General features: G+C 48.8%; 1 protein-coding gene across 4 annotated transcripts; it reads left to right on the top strand.

Moving 5' to 3' along the window:
• The first annotated feature begins 1,035 nt into the window (after window positions 1-1,035).
• Window positions 1,036-17,840, top strand: TMPRSS6 (transmembrane serine protease 6). 4 transcript variants are annotated; one of them, XM_061445151.1, is made up of 17 exons: window positions 1,036-1,217; window positions 1,393-1,535; window positions 1,730-1,797; window positions 2,967-3,151; window positions 5,887-5,928; window positions 6,905-7,109; window positions 7,453-7,589; window positions 8,137-8,249; window positions 8,606-8,715; window positions 9,717-9,862; window positions 10,718-10,816; window positions 12,800-12,913; window positions 13,163-13,279; window positions 14,010-14,178; window positions 15,281-15,552; window positions 16,159-16,295; window positions 16,794-17,840. In XM_061445151.1, the coding sequence occupies exons 1-17, from the start codon at window positions 1,070-1,072 to the stop codon at window positions 16,950-16,952; spliced, it is 2,364 nt and encodes a 787-aa protein (XP_061301135.1). In that variant the 5' UTR covers window positions 1,036-1,069; the 3' UTR covers window positions 16,953-17,840. The 4 variants fall into 4 exon arrangements, with proteins under 4 accessions (XP_061301135.1, XP_061301136.1, XP_061301139.1 ...); XM_061445152.1 differs by lacking the exon at window positions 16,159-16,295 and having other exon boundaries at window positions 16,794-16,926; XM_061445155.1 differs by lacking the exons at window positions 1,036-1,217; window positions 1,730-1,797 and having other exon boundaries at window positions 1,425-1,535.
• Window positions 17,841-18,096: the final 256 nt, after the last annotated feature.

The following is an 18,096-nucleotide window of genomic DNA, read 5'->3' as shown; positions in this document are numbered from 1 at the left end:
ACTCTGTAACTGGGAAAAGCAAGGAGACTGAGGAGCCCACTCACCCCTATCTTTGGAATGATTTGTATCACCCATGCAGGCTAAAACGTGCATGAGGCAAACCACCTCTTCCGACATATGCAGCAAGTCCATCCCATTCACTCATACACACCATTGGGCACAAAGGGGACTCTCAGACATGTAGACAGGGCACAGGCATTTCCCAAAATCTCTGTACCCTCCCACCTGGATGCTTCACACCCCTTTGCTCTGCAGACACAGAAACACAGAAAGCGTTTGTGGGCAGCCATGCACTCAGTGATGGCAGAGGAATGGAGAAGGAAGTTGGGTCAGACAACCAAGATCAATGTGGCTCCCTTCATCAATGGCATTTAGTCTGATGCAGTCAGAAGGGGAGTGGTGGAGAGGAAGCAAAAAAGCATCCTGGGGGAGACAAGGGGCAAAGGAAGACAGAAGATGTGCCCTGGCACAAGCAGAGGGTGGTAGGGGGCTGAGTGTTACTCAGGTTATCTCTCCTCACTAGCTAAACTAGCATGGCCTTAGCCCTGGGGAACACAGTCTGGTGGGAATGGTAAGGCTTGCATACTTTTAGAGACAGAGAGCAAAATGGAACAGCAGGCAAAGTGCAACTTCTGCCTCCCAGGCTGTGGCTGTTCTGTGCAACTTCTGCGGGCATCTGAGATCATAGATTTTCTATTGTAGTGATTTCTAGGTCAATAAAATACCAGTTTAAAACTATTCCCAGCCTGGGAGGACAACACTTGTGTCTCTGGAGAAATTCATTATTGCACTCATTTGTGGTTTTGGCAGAAGCAGACCCCAGGGAATGCCTTTGAAAATTAAGAAATTACCAGGAGGCATAGACAGGACAATGGCCTGGAAGCCTGTCTCCCATGGAATTAGGAGTTCTACTCACGTTTGCGCTGAGCAATGTCTTTGATGGCTGGCACACAGATCTCTTGGGGCTATAGAGAGGAGCACAGAAATGGCAGAGCACCTCTAGAGACAGATGTGAAGGGAAGCAGAAAACTCATCCTGACCATGGAATGCTGTGTCACTAGATGCCCCGATGGAGGCCGGAGAACAAGAGGAAGATGCTAACTCCTTCTCAAAGGACAAGTGTGAGACTAACTCACGTGACTGCCTCCGCTACGTGCCCATTGGGATAACCTTTCTTCTGCTGGCTGGAGCTGCTGCAGCAACCTGGTATTTCCTAGGTAAAAATCCAACACGTTTTGTTCCCACACACAAGGTGGATGGGCTGTAGTCAACTCAATGCCCACCCCAAAATGTGTTAGTGACTCTGGGTGATCTTTACAGACTTATACACATGGGTAAACCCCTCTCTCTCACGTATCAGCAGAGTAATCCAGTAGTGTCTTCTGTTGACAGACTACAGACCATGGCACCTGGAACCGGCTATCCTGCAGTATTACTGTGGCAGCCTCCAGGTCATCAATCGCCAGTACTCCCCGGACCTTGGGCAGGTGGAGTCCAGAGCCTTCTGGTTGGAGTCAGCTAAGCTCCAGAAGATGGTGAGGCCAATTTCATGACCAGAGCTGGCCCTGAGGCAGTTCAGTGCATAGAAGGAGGAAGGGGTCAGGTACCCTCATCCAAGTGACAAACTTGGTGGGTCTCTACAGCAAGAGGGATGGAACATAGGGTTGGCCATAGGTCCTTTGCCACTGTAACATTGCACAATAGTTATCAGACGACATTCTCATTACAGCTGAAGGAACTGATTCGTGCCACAGAGCTGGGTCGATATTACAACTCGAGCACAGTGTATGCCTTTGGGTGAGTAGCACCCACAGCATATTTGCTTGTTCGTGTGTGAAAGCTTCCAGTCAATTCTACTCCGGTTTCATCAAAATCTGACCGTGACAAACTGCTGCAGTCCCTACCATGGGCTGTAGGCTAGGCTGGGCAGCCCAGATCCAGAATGATTCCAGCATGACAGAGCTGGGGATGTTTTGATGTTTATGTTCATCCGAGGTCATAATGAAAAGCCAAAACTGAGGAATTTTTCAGAGAAGCAGAAGTTAGAGAGAGGGGAAAAAAAAAAAAGGGCTTGGCATTCTCAGAATCTAAGCAGATGGAAATTAACTTTCTAATTCAAGAAAGTCATTTTATGGCCTGATTCTAGGCACCAGAAGGGAGAGGCCAGAATGCACCATGGAAAAGGCATTCCAGCCAAGAAACACGGTCCATGTGAGAATAGGGTAACAGTGGAATTGGACAGATGTGATACTGCAGCTTTGTAGATCAAGAAAGCAGGAATAACTTCCGAACTGACATATATATTGCTTTTGATTTTTTCCATGGAAAACTACTTCCCTGAATACGTCCTTCAGCTAAGGAAAATTGCAATTTTAACAAAGCTCCATTTTCAACTGAGGAAAACAAAGTTTCACTCTCAATTCTTCCTCTAGCCTTTTACTGAACAAAGGTTTGCTCAATTTTCTCTGCCAGCTGGTTGAACAGAGCTTTCCCAGTCATAGTCTCCTGCAGCTTGAGCCTGCCCAGCATTAATGGCTTGTGGTAAGGTACTGAGTCATAAATCATCCACTTGTCACCACTGGGACGTGACACAATCGAGTCTTGAGTACTTCTTTTCAGTGCCTGGTCAGTAGTAACCAAAGGTCATTTCTGCCTGAAATGAGACCAGTCATTAGAAGAGTCTTGATTAATTATCACATTAATTTGACCACCTACGGTCACCACTAAAGCCAGATGGCATAAAATGGCTTCCTCCCCCAAACGACTGAGCATTAACTAGCACCATAGACGCAGCAGGTCTCCCATCCCACAGAGTGGTTCCTCTGGATTGCAGCAGTGATCTGGAAGGTCAACATTGATAGGTCTGATTTGTGGAAAAACAGCAGGGGCTTAATCTCTGGGGTTTTCCTCTCCAGTGATTCTGAAGAGGAAGACAAAGGATATTTAACATGCTATTTCTCTGTTAGGGAGGGAGCTCTGACCTTCTTCTTCTGGTTTGCCCTCCAAATCCCTGAGAGTCAGCAGCAGGAGATGACTGCCGAGAGGGTAAACACAGTGCTCCACCAGGAGCTCTCCACCAGCTTCAACAGCTCGGGCAGCCTGTCCTACCAGACAGAGTACACGGTCAACCCCGACTCACTGGTTCTGCTGGGTAAGTACCAGCTGCTCAGCTGTGGCCTGAGCAGTCAGAAATGCTCCAAGATTTTATAAGGTGCCGAAAGGAGGTTAGGAGAACAGGCCAGAGGCCACTATTGAAGGGAATAAGGGAAATGTGAAGAGAATAGGGAAGAAGTGAGGATCAGAAGATAGAATTACACATGTTTCTTCCTGATAGAGAACTGAACTTTGATTAAAAAAACCTCAAAACCCTAAAACATTCTTCCTTTGAAGGATTAAAGATTATTAGAGATACAGCTGACCATGACCAGTTAGGCAACTTTTTCTTCTCCCCTCAGCTTTGACTTCTCTGGAGTAAGATCTTACACAGATCACGACTTTGATCAGCTCAGCTCAAAAATAGCAAGCAATTAGGTTTCCTGCTTCCCTTTGGGAGATTATTTCAGGCTATTGATTGAGAGAAGAACAAAGGCAACATACCTGAGTCACCACTTGTTTTCCTCCGAGACACAGCATTGTTGCCACTTCATTTCTTGACATATAATATTAAGGATTGTTTCTTTTTGCCCACAGTGAAGATCAAAGCCTCTTTAAAAAGCTACCCTTACAGAAGTTCTTTAAAATAAGTGTTAAATAAAGGACTAGGGATGTGTCTATATTCAAGGCATCCAAACCCAATGGAATTTGCATTTGGTCTTTCTAATGAGACTTAACTTCTCAGCTTTATCTGATTTCTCTTAGAAAGCCCCAAACCTCACAGGTTTTAAAATACATTGGTTTTCTTTTCTCCTCTTGGGACTCTCATTTCCAAGTTTCTTCTTCATTTCCAATTTTTTTTCCCTATACATTTTATCTCATATTTTTCTAAGGTGAAACTTATTTTAAATACCCCACTCTCATTTTCTGTAACTTTTCCCTCCATATCTCAATTGTTTTATACTGGGAGCAATTTTTTTGGTGTCCCCAAAGAAAATTTTATTTCCTCAAAATGACTTTAACTCCCTCATCCAGAGCATCATGTCAAGATCTTATTCTGGAGACACATTAGCATCTCGTGAGGGCATGTCCATCACAGTTACCATTAGTCACTTATTTCTACTTATTTTTTGTTTCTAGCATACCAGACCTTAAGCTCAACTGATTTAAATTAACTTTCTTTAGAAAAGTATCATAAGATATTATGTTAAATGCTTCCAAGTCAGCCCATCTAGCATTTTCCCTTTCTACACACTTCATAATGTAACTAATAAACAAAGAAAAATGATGGTGCCATTTTTTAAGCTGTTCCCATTTCCATCTTATTTGCATCTGTTTCACTGTTTTATACATTCCAGCAGGCCACGCTTCTTTCTGTTTTGGTATTTACACACCAGTTGTAGCTTCTCCAGCTCCTTCTGCTTTCTCTAGTCCTTTCCACCACCCTCTCAGAAGCACAGTCTAGCAACTAAGGCAAAACCCAGAAACTTCTTTTACTGCTGGGCCAGGGTGACCTCAAGCCAGTGACTTAACCTCTGGTTTCATTTGCTCTGAAAAACTGGAGTGAAAAAAAAGCTAGCTAATAGCAAGTCATTAGCACTTCATTGCTTTCTGACAGACTCATTTGCTGACCTGCTTTAATGTTAAGACACAGAGCTGCAAACCATTGACTAGCACAGGAACCTTTGCAATGTTTCATTTTTACTAACACCTCCACTCGCCCCAGCACACTGTCTTCCCCTTTCTCCCAAAGAGTTTCAGGACTACCTTCTCCTTATAGGGACTCCTTATTACCTTCAGATGGAGAGTACTTAATATCAGTTCAGTCTACGTCCTTCCCTACAGCACATGCATTTCTCTAGGAGCCTGCCTTATGCCGGCAGGATCGTCTTTTCCAACACATCTGTTTTTGCTATGACAAATCTGCTTAGCTCTCCCCACAGAATTGCAAGATCTGCTTAGGAACTACAAAAGACCAAAGCCCTGACCTAGGCAAAACCCCAACAGCAATTCTCACACCCAACTGACCTCATGGTGCCTTTTATTTTGGCAATTATTCTCAGTAGCACCTGATCTCTGGTGGCTCCCAGTTCAGCTGGAAGGCTGGAGCAAAGCCCAGCTCTCCTTAAAATGTTGTCCACCCTGTGACTTTGTTTCATATTGATTTGTAGTCCTTGCTGGTGGCTTTCTCTGCATCCCCCTTCTCCAGAGGTGTGTTCTGTAAGGATGTTGAGTAGGTCATCAACCGGTGGTCATCAAATGAGACCTCCTTCCCCACCCTCAGTAACTCACACAATTTTTAGTGAGGGTTATTTAAACTAGGAGAGCAGGGGAGGGGAGGGGAGGGAAGATGGTGAAGGTTCTGGGAAGTGGGGTTGTTCCCTGTGGTGTGGTTGGCGGAGGAGTAGGGTGGCTCCCTGAAGCAATGCCCAGGCCATGCTTCCCCATGATTCTGGGCAGAGGAAGAGGTCCTGGAACAGCACAGAAAAATGGGCAAGGAAAAATGGTAGAGAAGCCCATGGTAGACTGGAAAGTATGGACTTGGGCTGTTGGGTTTGGGGCAGAGGCCAGAGAGATTTCTCAAGAGAGACAGGGACAGCATGACTGAAACGGCATGACTGAAACAAGTTCCTGCGAGCAGATGGAGAAGTACCTGGAGGATGGCTCATACTGAAGTTGTGAGCAAGCCATTTACACAGGAAGGAAGGGAGTCATCACCTGCCATGCTAGTATTCAGATGCTACCAGATTTATCTTTTTGTTTATCTTCCTTTATATATTTTCTTTCTAACAGAATCCAGTGTGAAAGACATAGTAGTGCTGAAATCCACTCTGGGTAGGCTATCTTTTCCTTTCCTTTTGAGTTTGTGATTTTATGGGAGGGATTTTTATAGGGCACAGAAAGCTTCTTTGCTTCTGGAGTTGTAAATCCTGGGAAAGGGAGATGAGAACAGTAGCAAGGGAGCACCAATGCTGCTGCTTGGTCAGATCCAAACTACGTAAAGCAGCTACATGCTGGGTGGCTTTGAGCATCTTGACACCTCTGCCCCAGTAGCACACAACTGTGCAAAGATACCAGCTCCCAGGTGCAGCGCAGCCACCTTAGTCTTGCCCTAATGAATCCTAATGAATGAGTCCTAATGAATCCCATCAGATTGCATGGTGTACTGGTACGACAGAGCTAATCCCAGGCCCCGTGGAATTCTGCTGAGTGGGGATCCTCCTGCGTGGCTCTGCACTGGATGTGTTGTCAGTCATTTAGGGGTCTCTTGCTTTAGCAATGTTTGAAGATGCTTTTATTAATTTCAGGTAGTGTTGTAAGTGCTGTGGCTGGGAGCTTGCATCAGATATACTGTTAGAAACTCATTTTTAAGCTGACTTCTATTCAAAAATCTTAATATGGAAGCCTGGTGAAACTTGGAAACCAGGTGAGAGGGTTGTAAAGCAGTGGAGAATATGGGGGTGAGAGGAGAAAGAGGGGAAGAACAAAATAGAGCTATTAGAAGATAACTGCTCTGTGCTGATATTTAAAGCCTGTGGTAGTACTAGCTTAACCAAGGAAGAGGGGTCAGTTTTTACAGAGAGAAACTGGGGCAACAGTAAAAAGGGACCATTGCCATCACAACATATGTAAAAGTAAACTGAGATCACCGGGATGAGTCAGCCTTACCCTGAAATAGGGCTCACTTACATTGATTTCCCAAGAGACAATACCGTATATTAATTTCCGTTACAACCACCACTAAGCCCTGCTTTGCTTCCACTTACATCACCTCGCGGTTTCAATCCCTCTGTCTTTCCTCTGGATTCAGGTTGCTACAGGTACAGCTATGTCCAAGAGGATGACGTCCTAAGGCTGGAGGGCCCTGACTACCTGGCCTCCAGTTGTCTTTGGCACCTCCATAGCCTCAAGGGCTACATGATCAAGCTGCACCTGGAGTGGACTCTGACGGACTGCAGGGACCGCCTGGCTATGTACAACGCAGCCGGGCCCCTGGAGAAACACCTCATCACCTCGTAGGTAGCTCCTGAGCAGGGCAAGCACAGTGGGGAAGCCGGGCAGGATGGCGCTACACACCACAGCAGGGGAAGGTGTTAGACTGCATCAGAGGAAATTCTCTTTGATGCAGAACCTGTGTCTTGCTGATGAGCCAAAGTCACTGATGTGGGATATCACAGAGCCTGCCATGCAGTCTGAGAGACTACAACAGCACCAGCTGTCTCTCTGCTGGCCTGTTGTTTGACTCAAGTGCCTCACAGCAGGCATGTGCTGCAGATAACACAGACATCTATTGTCTCTTTCTCATTCTTCTTGTTTGTCGCTTGCTTCACTCCTAACCTTTTACCTCTTTCCCCTGAGGATCTATGGCTGCAGCCGGCAGGAGCCCATTGTGGAAGTCCTTTCATCTGGCCCTGTCATGTCCATCGTGTGGAAGAAAGCCATGTACAGCTACTATGACCCTTTCATCCTCTCAGCGCAGGCAGTGCCCCTCAAAGGTGAGGAAGGCTGGAGGAGAGAGGCCATAGACATAGAAAGGACACAGGTTAATTCCTGCATCACAGCTCCTAGAGGTGCTCCATCCTCGTTAGGGTCAAAACTCACTCTATATTGCAAGGGTAAAACTGGTCAGTAAAAAGGTTAGATGTTATTCCCTCACCTGTACTCACACATTCACATCTGGCTCAAGTCTTTACAGCCTAAGGTCTGGCAAGCAGAGCCCAAGTGATTGTGTTACAAGAAGGCCAAGTTCTCGTGCATGGACAAACCAGATGTGGCCTGGACATCACGTCCACATGCACTTACAGATAAATATCAATTCAATATGAATCTAAAGCAGCAATTTACATCGCCATTACCCTCTCCGGACAGGAGAAGGAGGCTAGAAGTCTTGCCAGGTAGAAATGGCCCCTTGCAGGGGGACTGAAGTGGAAGATCCCAGCCACCTCTAGCATTAAGCCTTAGAGCCCTTTTTCTCCTACAGTGGGATGAGTATATGGCATTCCCAGGCTGAGGTAGCAGGGCTTTGAATGTCTGTATTTACAGCCTGTGAAGTGAACATAACCCTGCGGGAGAGCCTGGAGCTGCAGGGGAAGATCGGCACCCCACACTACCCCAGTTACTACTCACCCAACACACAGTGTACCTGGCACATGACGGTAAGAGCCAGCTCCCACAAGAGCATCCACCCCATCCCTGAAACCCATGCCCACATTCAGGGGGATAAGGGGTACAGCTGGTGCCCTCAGTCAGATCTCCATGAGAAGCAAGCAGAGGGTGGCACGCTGCCTAGCCTCCACATAATGCGTGTTTCTGAAGGGAAAGGAGTCTAATATTGGCAGAGCTACCCTGGGCTGCGGCACGGCCTCAGTTTAGAGGGTGCTCCCTTCTGGCCTGCAATGTGCGTATTGACAGCTTTCCCCTTCACATCTACCCTGCTCGTTTCTGTCCTATGGAGTGAGCTGCAGCACTCACAGGAGCCATCGACAACCTGCTCTGGACCCCTTGCCTGCAGGTCCCATCCCTCAACTATGGGGTCACCTTGTGGTTTGATGCCTACTCGCTCAGCAGACAGAAGCACGACCTGCCCTGTACCCAAGGCCAGTGGATAATTCAGAACAGAAGGTGTGTCTTGGGGTCCTCGTTTAATCCACCTGGGATTAAACCGGGATTAAACCTCTGGAGGGTCCCTGCTCACTTCAGCCACCAGGTCTGAGGAAGGACAGGCTATCGCCACACGCAGTGGCCGCTTTTCGTGCTGGTGCCTCTTGCTTTTCTAGTTCTTTTTCAGCCTCTCTTATTCACAGGCTCCCCAGTGAGCACATTTCTTGCAGAACTGCTTCAAGTTACGAGCCTGTCTTCTCTGACTTGCTGTTTGCATCAGGCTTTCTAGTTTTCTCCCATGTGTAACCTTGGTGTCCTCCCACATCAACTTGTGTTTGCAAATCTGCCTGTCACCACCTCTGCAATATTATCTGTGTGCCATTGCCTTCCACCCACCTCCGTACAGACCTTCTGCCTAGCTCCATATCCTCCTGCTTTGACTGCAGCTGCTTTCCACTGCAGGACTTCCCAAAATTAGCACCCATAGATAGATGGGGGCTCTGCCACCACCGAGAGCTGCTGCACTCCCATCTCCCCAAAGCAGGCTTGGAGATGGATGGACCCATGGCTTTTGTTTTTCTCCTGCATACTGCAAAATTGCCTCTTTTTCCCTCCAAAACTTCCCCCAGCCTGTCTCGTTAACTTCCTCTGCACTCCTGTGGGGGTAACTTCTTTTCCTCTCAGGTGTCTTTCCCAGAAGCAATGTTCACTTGCTTTAGGATTTCCACTTTTTCTCTCCCTGCCTTCCTCTCTTAAACTGTCAGCACCACAGTTACACTGACATGGCTTTTTCAGGAAGATAAATGCAAGGAATTAATTGCTTTCTGTGGTCTGAATTCAGCTCAGAAAGTGGGAAATGTCCAAAGACAGGGTTGCTCTGGACCCTGGATCTCACGCCATAATTGAAGGCATTTTCCCCATACCCAGCCTGTGAGGCCCCCTTCCCACCCCAGCCCCACTGAGCCCATTTGGCTGTCTTCTTCCTCTCTGCCCGAAGCACCCTGCTTGTGTTTGCTCCCCAGGTTGTGTGGTCTGCGGACCCTGCAAGCCTACGCTGAGCGGATCTCAGTCACATCCTCTGCTGATATCACCATCACCTTCACCTCACAGATCTCCTTAACTGGCCCCGGCGTACAGGCAGCTTACAGCCTTTACAACCAATCTGACCGTAAGTTCAGGCTCCTGCCTGCTCTTCAGTGGGATGGTGGCTACCAGCTCCCCCTGTGCACTTGGCTTGTGTTACGATAAACACCAGGCACATCCCATGAAACCTAGATGCCATCAGCACTTCATGCACGTGCTCACAAATGTGCACACACTCATCTCCCAGAGAGAAGAGGCATTTATGTGCAAAGCTGTTTCTGCACATTGTGGCCCTGCCTCATGCTGCAGAGCATCCATGTGCCAAAACCCAAGGTCAGAGAGTTGACTACAGCCTCACTCCAGTCCCCACATCATGGGCTGGCCTTGGGAATTCAGAGAGAGACCAGCTTGAAGTGGCTTTTATGTCAGCTATAAAAGCTCTTAGAGAGAGCTGTTTCCCGCTCACCTTGGAATCTGCGCAAGTGAGAGACAAATAAAACCACATATAAATACACATACGTATATATGCAAATGCACGCCCACAGTCTGTCTTTCCAAGGTTTCTCCATCTCCCTCCTAAAGGGTGCCTGTAACACATATCAGTGCCTGAATATGCACACCTGCAACATGTCTAACACAAACCAAGTTTTAATAACAACCCCAAAGGACCTGTTTCAGCTTTCCCACAGCATTCAGGAGTCAGAGGTACAGCACCCCAAGAGGGTGGTTGTCCTGGCTCTTGCCCGTTGGTACACCGGGAAGCAGGGACAGGGCCCTCCCTCTCCTGATGTATAGCATGGCTCTGTTTGCCCTTGTTCAGAGCAGATGATGTGACACACCTGTGGTCAGGGGATGTGCAGCCCCATTTTCAAGCCACAGTGCTCTGCTGCAAGGAAGTTTCCAGTCACTGAGGACTAACTACTCTCTGACGGTTTCACAGCCTGTCCCGGGGAGTTCCTGTGTTCTGTGAATGGTCTGTGTGTCCCAGCCTGTGACGGGATCAAGGACTGCCCCAATGGGCTGGATGAGAGAAACTGTGGTGAGTGATTTCTTCTCCCCGATGGTCCTTGCTCTCAGCAGGGCACAGCCCCTTGCTGCTGCAATGGCAGACAGAGATGGGAAGGATTCATTTAATCTAAGTATGCCCTTGTACCTCTCCTCCAGGAGCTTAAACCTCTGCATCCTTAAAAGCCTCAGCCCACTGCTGTATGGCCTCAGCCTGCTCAGGAAGGAGCAGCAACACCTCTTGCTCTTGGGTACAGCACAGTCGTCCTGGGAGAAATCCCTAGTGTCCGTGCACTAAGTGCTCCAAGCAGCCTGAGAGAAGTGGAGGCTGTCCCTCACCTTGTCCTTCTCACCCCCTCTTCCCCAGCCCCGACAATCAACCTCAGCCCTGGCTGACAGCCCCCTCTGCTGTTACAGAACTCAGCATCCCGCTTCCAGCCCTCCCATCCTGCCCACATCTCCCCCAGCCCACTCACTGCCCTGCTCTCTCCCCTTTCCCCCCTCAGCTACTAGATCTATACAGATCCTCACCCATATATTGCACCCCAGGTTGAGAGCATCTAAGTCCTCAATCAGCCATCAGTTCTTCACGCCAACAGCAGTTAGTAGTGATGCAGACACCATCCCTGGCATCCCAGGACTCTCACAAAGCCCCATTCTCATAGGAACAGCTATTCAGGCTCATGCATGGCACCTAATTCATCTATTCTCTCATCCCTGCTGTAAGTGGGGGGGTGCATCACACTGCTGCCACCACTTAGTTTTCATCAGCTGTCCCCTACAGCTGTTTTTCTCAGCTAGGAAGATCCCCGAACCACTGGAGACAGTGGCCAATTATGAAAGATTCAGAGGAAAGTATAGAAATGTCTAAAGTGAAAGGAAGGCGAAATCTTTCTCACTGAAGTTTTCATTCAGCGCTGGAAATCTGAGCGCTCTCACAGGATCACTGAGGTTGGATTTTATACTGTCTGTGGTCTTGCTGACAGCACACACTGTCCCATCATCTAGCTGTCAGGGCTTTCTTGCTTCCCTCATGCATATACACCCTTATGAATATCTAATCCTTTCTTGGATCTTGGCCCCGGGCATTTCTTGTGTCATTCAGTTCCAAGTTCAGACTAAGACTGAAGAAAAATGTATTTGTTTCTCAGTGTTTTCAAACATGCTTTCATATTTGAAAAAGAAAACAGAAACATCACAATTTCCTTCCTTTCTTACACTCCTGCCACTGTTGCATCTGTTTACTCACTCTATGTCTGTATTGAAATGTCCCTGTCTTTAAAATCAGTCTTCACGTTGTCTCAGATCTTCATGCACCTTTCATCATTGGAAGCCTCATGCTAATTACTGAAGAACTTATAGTCATTGCAATAAGAAAATGCCCTGGAGATACTGGCCCATCATGTTTTGTGTTGAACAGAGATGCACACCAACACTTGGCAAGTTCCTGATATAGAAATCTATAACCAGAAGTCAGACTCTGTGATAAGTGGGCACCTGAAGACCATCTGCATCCGTGCTGTTGGAGCTCGTGAGCATTGAGAACTGTTGTTCAGGACTCACCTACCAGAGACTGAGGGGAGCAGCTGGTCTGCAGGGAAAGGTGACCCATGAGCTGAGGGTGACAGCAAGGCAGGAGGAGCAGTGAGCTCACCATACAGGATGCAGTCATACAGAAACTGAACAAGGCGAGTGGACCAGGTCTGGTGGTGGCCACCTGGGGTCAACCAAGAGTCTAATGACTTCAAGGCAAGTCCATAGTGATGAGGCAGGTCTGAGGACAAGCCAAGAACTCAAGGAGAGTTAAGTCAGCACCAGCAAAATATAAGACAGGGCGCAGACATACCTACAACATAGATCAGGCAAAGACCACACAACTGCACTATACCAAAGCTGGTCTTAATCACACCTTATGTATGAGGCGGGGAAAGAGGTTGCAGAGCCTACTGGTGGATGTAGGACCCTAACCTTCTCTTGCATGGCTAATTCCTGGGTGCTTCCCTCCCTTCCCTTGCAGTGTGCCCTGCAAAGTTCCAGTGCCGTGAAGACAGCTCTTGCATCGAGTTCAGCAAGGTCTGCAACCTGCAGGTGGACTGTGCCAACGGGAGTGATGAGGAGCAGTGCAGTGAAGGTAGGGAGGGGACAAATACCTTCTGCTGTGCTCAGCCCAGGACTGTCAGTAATGTACTTCCCTCTTGTGAGGTAAAGGCACCAGGCACCTGATCACTATGTTTGCTCTGACTGTAGCTGACCAAGCTTGCTCAGGACATCCACTGTCATCATTTACAGAGTTCCCCAAAGCTCTCTGTTGCCTTCCCCCCCCCCCCCCCCCAAAGGACTTTAGGCTGCGCCTACAACCTGCAGCCCTCTCTCTTTGCAGAGGTCCCCTGCAGTCCCTTCACCTACCGCTGTGAGGATGGGACCTGTGTGAAGAAACCCAACCCTGTGTGTGACACCACTGCAGATTGCAAGGACCTGTCCGATGAGAAGAGCTGTGGTGAGGAAATGCTCAGTCATACATGTGCCAGGCAGGTTTGGGGTGCCACAGAGCCTCCTTTTCCTCACCACCATCATCACCCAGCCTCCCTTTTTCCACTACCTTCTCCCTACCCCTGCCCCATGGCAACAGTGCCGGTTCTCCATCCTGCAGTGGAAGCAGCAAGGAGCCATCTCTGTGCCGAGCTGTGAGCAGGCGTTTTCCTCTTTGGACTGCTGCTCCCCATCTCCTTCAGGCAGAGGCAGCAGGCCAGATAGACGTGCCTCACATGCCAGGTCCTACCCACAGGCTGCCTGTTGGACCACGATGCTGGCTTATGTGAAGTAATGCCATCCTACAAGGCTCCAGCCAGGGAAATCACTCGTGACTGCATGGTCACTGGCGGGAAGAGAGTTTCTGTTTTCATTTCCCTGCTTGTTTTATGCAGGGCCTTGGTGGGAGGTGAAGGGGAATGACTGTGAGGGTTCCCCAGCAGCACAGCAGGTAGCACAGACATGGTGCTGCCCCAAAGACATCCCCAGGCTAAGGCTGTGCAGGCATCAGTGGGGGCACATGCAGGGCAGAGTGCTCCTTAGACCTGTCCTGCACAGTACATAAAGCATCTGCTTGCTGGGCAAGGCAAGGCATTAAATGTCAAATAAGCAGGATTTAAGTCGGAAAGGAAGGGCAGGCACAGTATATCACGTTCCCTTCCTCCCCTGAAGTACCTGCTGCATCTGCTCTTCCTCAGACTGTGGGCTCCAAGCCCCTCTCAGCAGGATCGTGGGGGGTAAGAATTCCGTGGAAGGGGAATGGCCATGGCAGGCCAGCCTGCAAGTTCGGGGGCGCCACATCTGCGGGGGAACACTTGTTGCTGATCGCTGGGTGGTCTCAGCTGCGCACTGCTTCCAGGATGAGAGGTAAACGGAGAGGGGAGGGTGCTGGGAGAGAGAAGGGCCTGCACTGCTTTCCGTGCCATATGTGATGGGAGGATTATCATGGCTTGCAGCTGGAGAAAGGGGTATGGGTACACACACTAGTGTTTGGGTGTGCATCAGGGAAAAAGGGGCAGTGCTGGATTCACAGAGCAGCTTTGGGAGGGCAATGGTAGTGGAAGACACTTCACAGTTCTACCTTTGGTTTGGCTCTGGCTTGTCCCCATGCTATGACAACCATGGAGGCTTCAGCATGTGCTAGGATGGGTCCAGGATAGCATTACCTGTGGAGGATGCTGTTTGGGTCCCATGCTGTCACCTTCAGTATGGTGACACCAGTCTTGGTAGGCCTGGGGCTGTGCTGCAGTTGCACTTCTCACCTCGCCCTCCTCCTGCCATGCTCCTACCTGTGTCCTACAACCCTTCAAGGAAGCCCACCAGCACTGGGAGCAGGGCTTTCAAGTGGCCCATGCAGGCTGAATTGACCATTTTGGAGTGTCCCAATGCTAGATGGGGGGGAGCTAGCACAGCCCTGTTAGATAGCTGTACTGCTCTCTGTGTTATCACCTTGTTAGGCTGTTCCTGGCTTTCACCCCCGTTCCTGTAAAGGGCTGTCATGCCTTTTAATACCCTCACTCCTGCGCTGCTTTTCTCACTTTACTCCCTCTTAGAAACCTCTGAGAGCTTGCTCTCCTTCTCCATCTCTCCTTCTCCTTGCAGCTTTGCTTCACCCACTCAGCCCTTCCTCTCTTCTCTATCACAATGACTTGCACACGACCAGCCCCACTTGCTTGCCTAACCTATATACACATTTGAGCCTGCTTTGTGAAGGAAAATAAGCAAATGTCAAGTTTCCCATGTGAATGAGCACCTGCCCAAAGCTGGTCCCACCGTACAGGCATGCCAAGGCATCAAAAAATGTCCCACCTAGTTTCTTCATATCAGTAGCCAAATAAAAAAGAGGCCCCTCTGAGGAACAAGTTCATCCATATCAGATACTCCTTGAAAGACTGCAACAGAAGTAGCCAGGCTCTGCCCATCCTTCCCTGTCCCTGTGACAAGTTATCTTCTCTGCTGCATCCCACAGGCTGGCCTCTGCCTCCATCTGGACAGTTTACCTGGGGAAATACTTGCAAAATGCCACCAGCCACACCGAGGTGTCCTTCAAGGTGATCCGCCTCTTCCTCCACCCTTACTACGAGGAGGACAGCCATGATTACGATGTGGCCCTGCTCCAGCTGGACCATCCTGTCATCATCTCACCCTTAATCCAGCCCATCTGCTTGCCTGCTCCTTCTCACTTCTTTGAGCCTGGCCTTCACTGCTGGATCACTGGCTGGGGAGCCCTCAAGGAAGGCGGTAGGTGCAAGGTCTTTGCTGGTGGCCTGCTGTAGCAGAGCCAAGGCAGAAACATAGGTTCAGATGCGAGGTAGGCAGGATAGACTTCTGTTTACCCCAAAGCATTATGCCTCCTTCACCCCCTTTGATTTTGGGTCACAGGTTGGATAAAGCTACCTACTGAGTACCTTGAAATCCCATTCAGAGAGGACAGCATGACAGTGTGGTAATCTATATGGGGACAGCATGCGTTCTTTAATTCAAAGACTAGAATGGTCCTTCAGGAATTAGGGGTCTGTGTAGTGCCTATTCAGCCATGATCACAGCAGGGAGCAGCCCCAGCCTCTTAAGCCCAACCCCATGTTTATATAGACATTTGCTTACAGCAACGTTTTCCTCATGTCAAAGACCCTCGAACCTGCATCCCCTCGGCCACACCTGTACTATTAAATTCAATGGGAGCAGTGCAGTGCCCTGCTGTAAGTTAGACTGTGATGACAGTGAAAAGCAGAATAGAAATGGCAGCTTTCAGCATACAGTGGGATGGGCATGGGCTGAGGATCACAGTAAATGGTGGGAAGCTCCACCACTGCTCACCTGCACTATTTTTGGTGCTGTACCACTCAGGGCACATCAGTAATGTTCTGCAGAAGGTGGACGTGCAGCTCATCCAGCAGGACATCTGCAGCGAGGCCTATCACTACATGATTTCACCCAGGATGCTGTGTGCTGGGTACCACAAGGGCAACAAAGATGCCTGCCAGGTGACGGAGGAACTGTGGGATCAGGGTTGCCTACCGGAGGTGGGGTGTGTTCCAAGTCTCCCAGATGCACACCATAGCCTGAAATAAGGGTGAAAAGACTGTAAAATGCGTGACTATCCCAACATTTCCTCTGATCTAAGTGTCCAGCAATAGTTCTTGGGACACTTCTTCCCACCATCTTTGCCTTAGGCAGGATCCAATTGCACTTAAACTCCCCCTTTTCTTATTTCAGCCCATTCTCCACTCTTTACCTCACACTTCCAGGTCATGTGTTTACATCAGTCTTTTACCCCTCAGCCTCTGTAGCTCTTGTCACGCACATTAGCCTGTGTGTTCCTTCATTATTATCAATTGCAAGGAATTCCTCTGTCTCCCATTCCTCCAGGTATCCCGTTAAATTCCACCAGCTTCCTTCCTCTCCATATGTTTGGAAATGCCACACAGAGCAGCAAGAAACAATGGATCACCATTACCCCATTTTCTTTTCCATTTCTCTAGGGTGATTCTGGAGGTCCGCTGGCCTGCAAGGAACCCAGTGGCAGGTGGTTTCTGGCTGGTTTGGTCAGCTGGGGAATGGGATGCGCACGTCCAAATCACTATGGAGTCTACACCAGGATCACCCAAGTGCTGGCCTGGTTGAACCAAACCATGAGCTGAGAAAAGTGCATCTCTGCCTTCTCGCCATGAGACCTACACCCACATTGCACTCATTCCTGATCTTGCTCACTTGCCTCTCAGAGAAGGAGAGTTTCTATGTAGGATGTTGTCAGACCCAGGACGGTGCCATGGGAGTTGTGGAGAAAACCAGGCAAACCTTCTTCCCTCTTAGTGCTTCCCAGGGAGCATCCCAAGGTGTTTTTAGGCCATCCATCCAAAAGGGGGGGGGGGGGGGGGGCTGTGCATGTGACACAACACACAGCAGCAGTCCAAGTTGATGGAATAAGGGGAGTTGAACTTTCCATGAACCATGTGATCCAGCTGCAATCTTATGCTGGAACATTTGCTGAAAGAAAAATGTGACTGATGTAGTTAGAGATTCCAGTAACTGTGAAATCAATCTGCCTCCCTCTTCCTTCCTGCTGCTCATCCTTCTTCCCCCTTACCCTCCCATCACTCCTCCTCTTCCATCTCCCTAATTGCTTCTTTTCTTAGCCTGCGCGTGCTGCTCAGTGTGCTGCTCAGCTCAACCAGGCAGCTCTTCACATCTCGCTGACTCCCAGGCATGAGTCCAGCGTCACACCCCCAGGCACGTGTCCTGCCTCCCTGCTGGAGCAGCACCCAGCCTCTGCTGCTGCGCTTTCCCCAGGGAAATGCCCATCAGAGCAGCCTCCCATCCCCTTCCCCTTCTAAATACATTTAATGTGAGGGTGCCTCAACTGCTTCCATCTCCTAACTCAAGAGAATCCAGGAAGTGAAGGAGAAGGCTTCAGTGCTGAAACAGTAACTGCTATGGGTTTGATTTTTTTTACCAAAGATATATATATGTGTGTGTATATTTACAATGGGCCACTCTCTGAAATTAGAAATAAAAATAATTCGAGGGTTTTTTTTGCTCTAGTTTGCATTACCATATTAAAAATCATCTTGGGGTTAGTATCTTTTTGACCAAACTCCAATCCCGGCACTGAGAACTGGCAAAAATTTCCACACCCTTATGCTCCCTTCTCAGCTGTCCCCCAGGCACAGTGGGATCTAGCTAGAGAGATGGGGGATCCTCACTTATTATTATGATTTAGGGCTGCAGATACCAATAATACCCAGTTGACTGCAGTGGAGATGCAGCAGCAATGCAGTGGGAAGT

Source organism: Pezoporus flaviventris, unplaced genomic scaffold (assembly GCF_033815535.1).
Source record: "Pezoporus flaviventris isolate CSIRO_AGI_PZ_B2104156 unplaced genomic scaffold, CSIRO_AGI_Pfla_v1 ptg000002l, whole genome shotgun sequence".
NCBI classification, from domain to species: domain Eukaryota; kingdom Metazoa; phylum Chordata; class Aves; order Psittaciformes; family Psittacidae; genus Pezoporus; species Pezoporus flaviventris.
The sequence above is the reverse complement of the archived record's forward strand: the minus strand, read 5'-3'. Positions and strand labels throughout refer to the sequence as shown.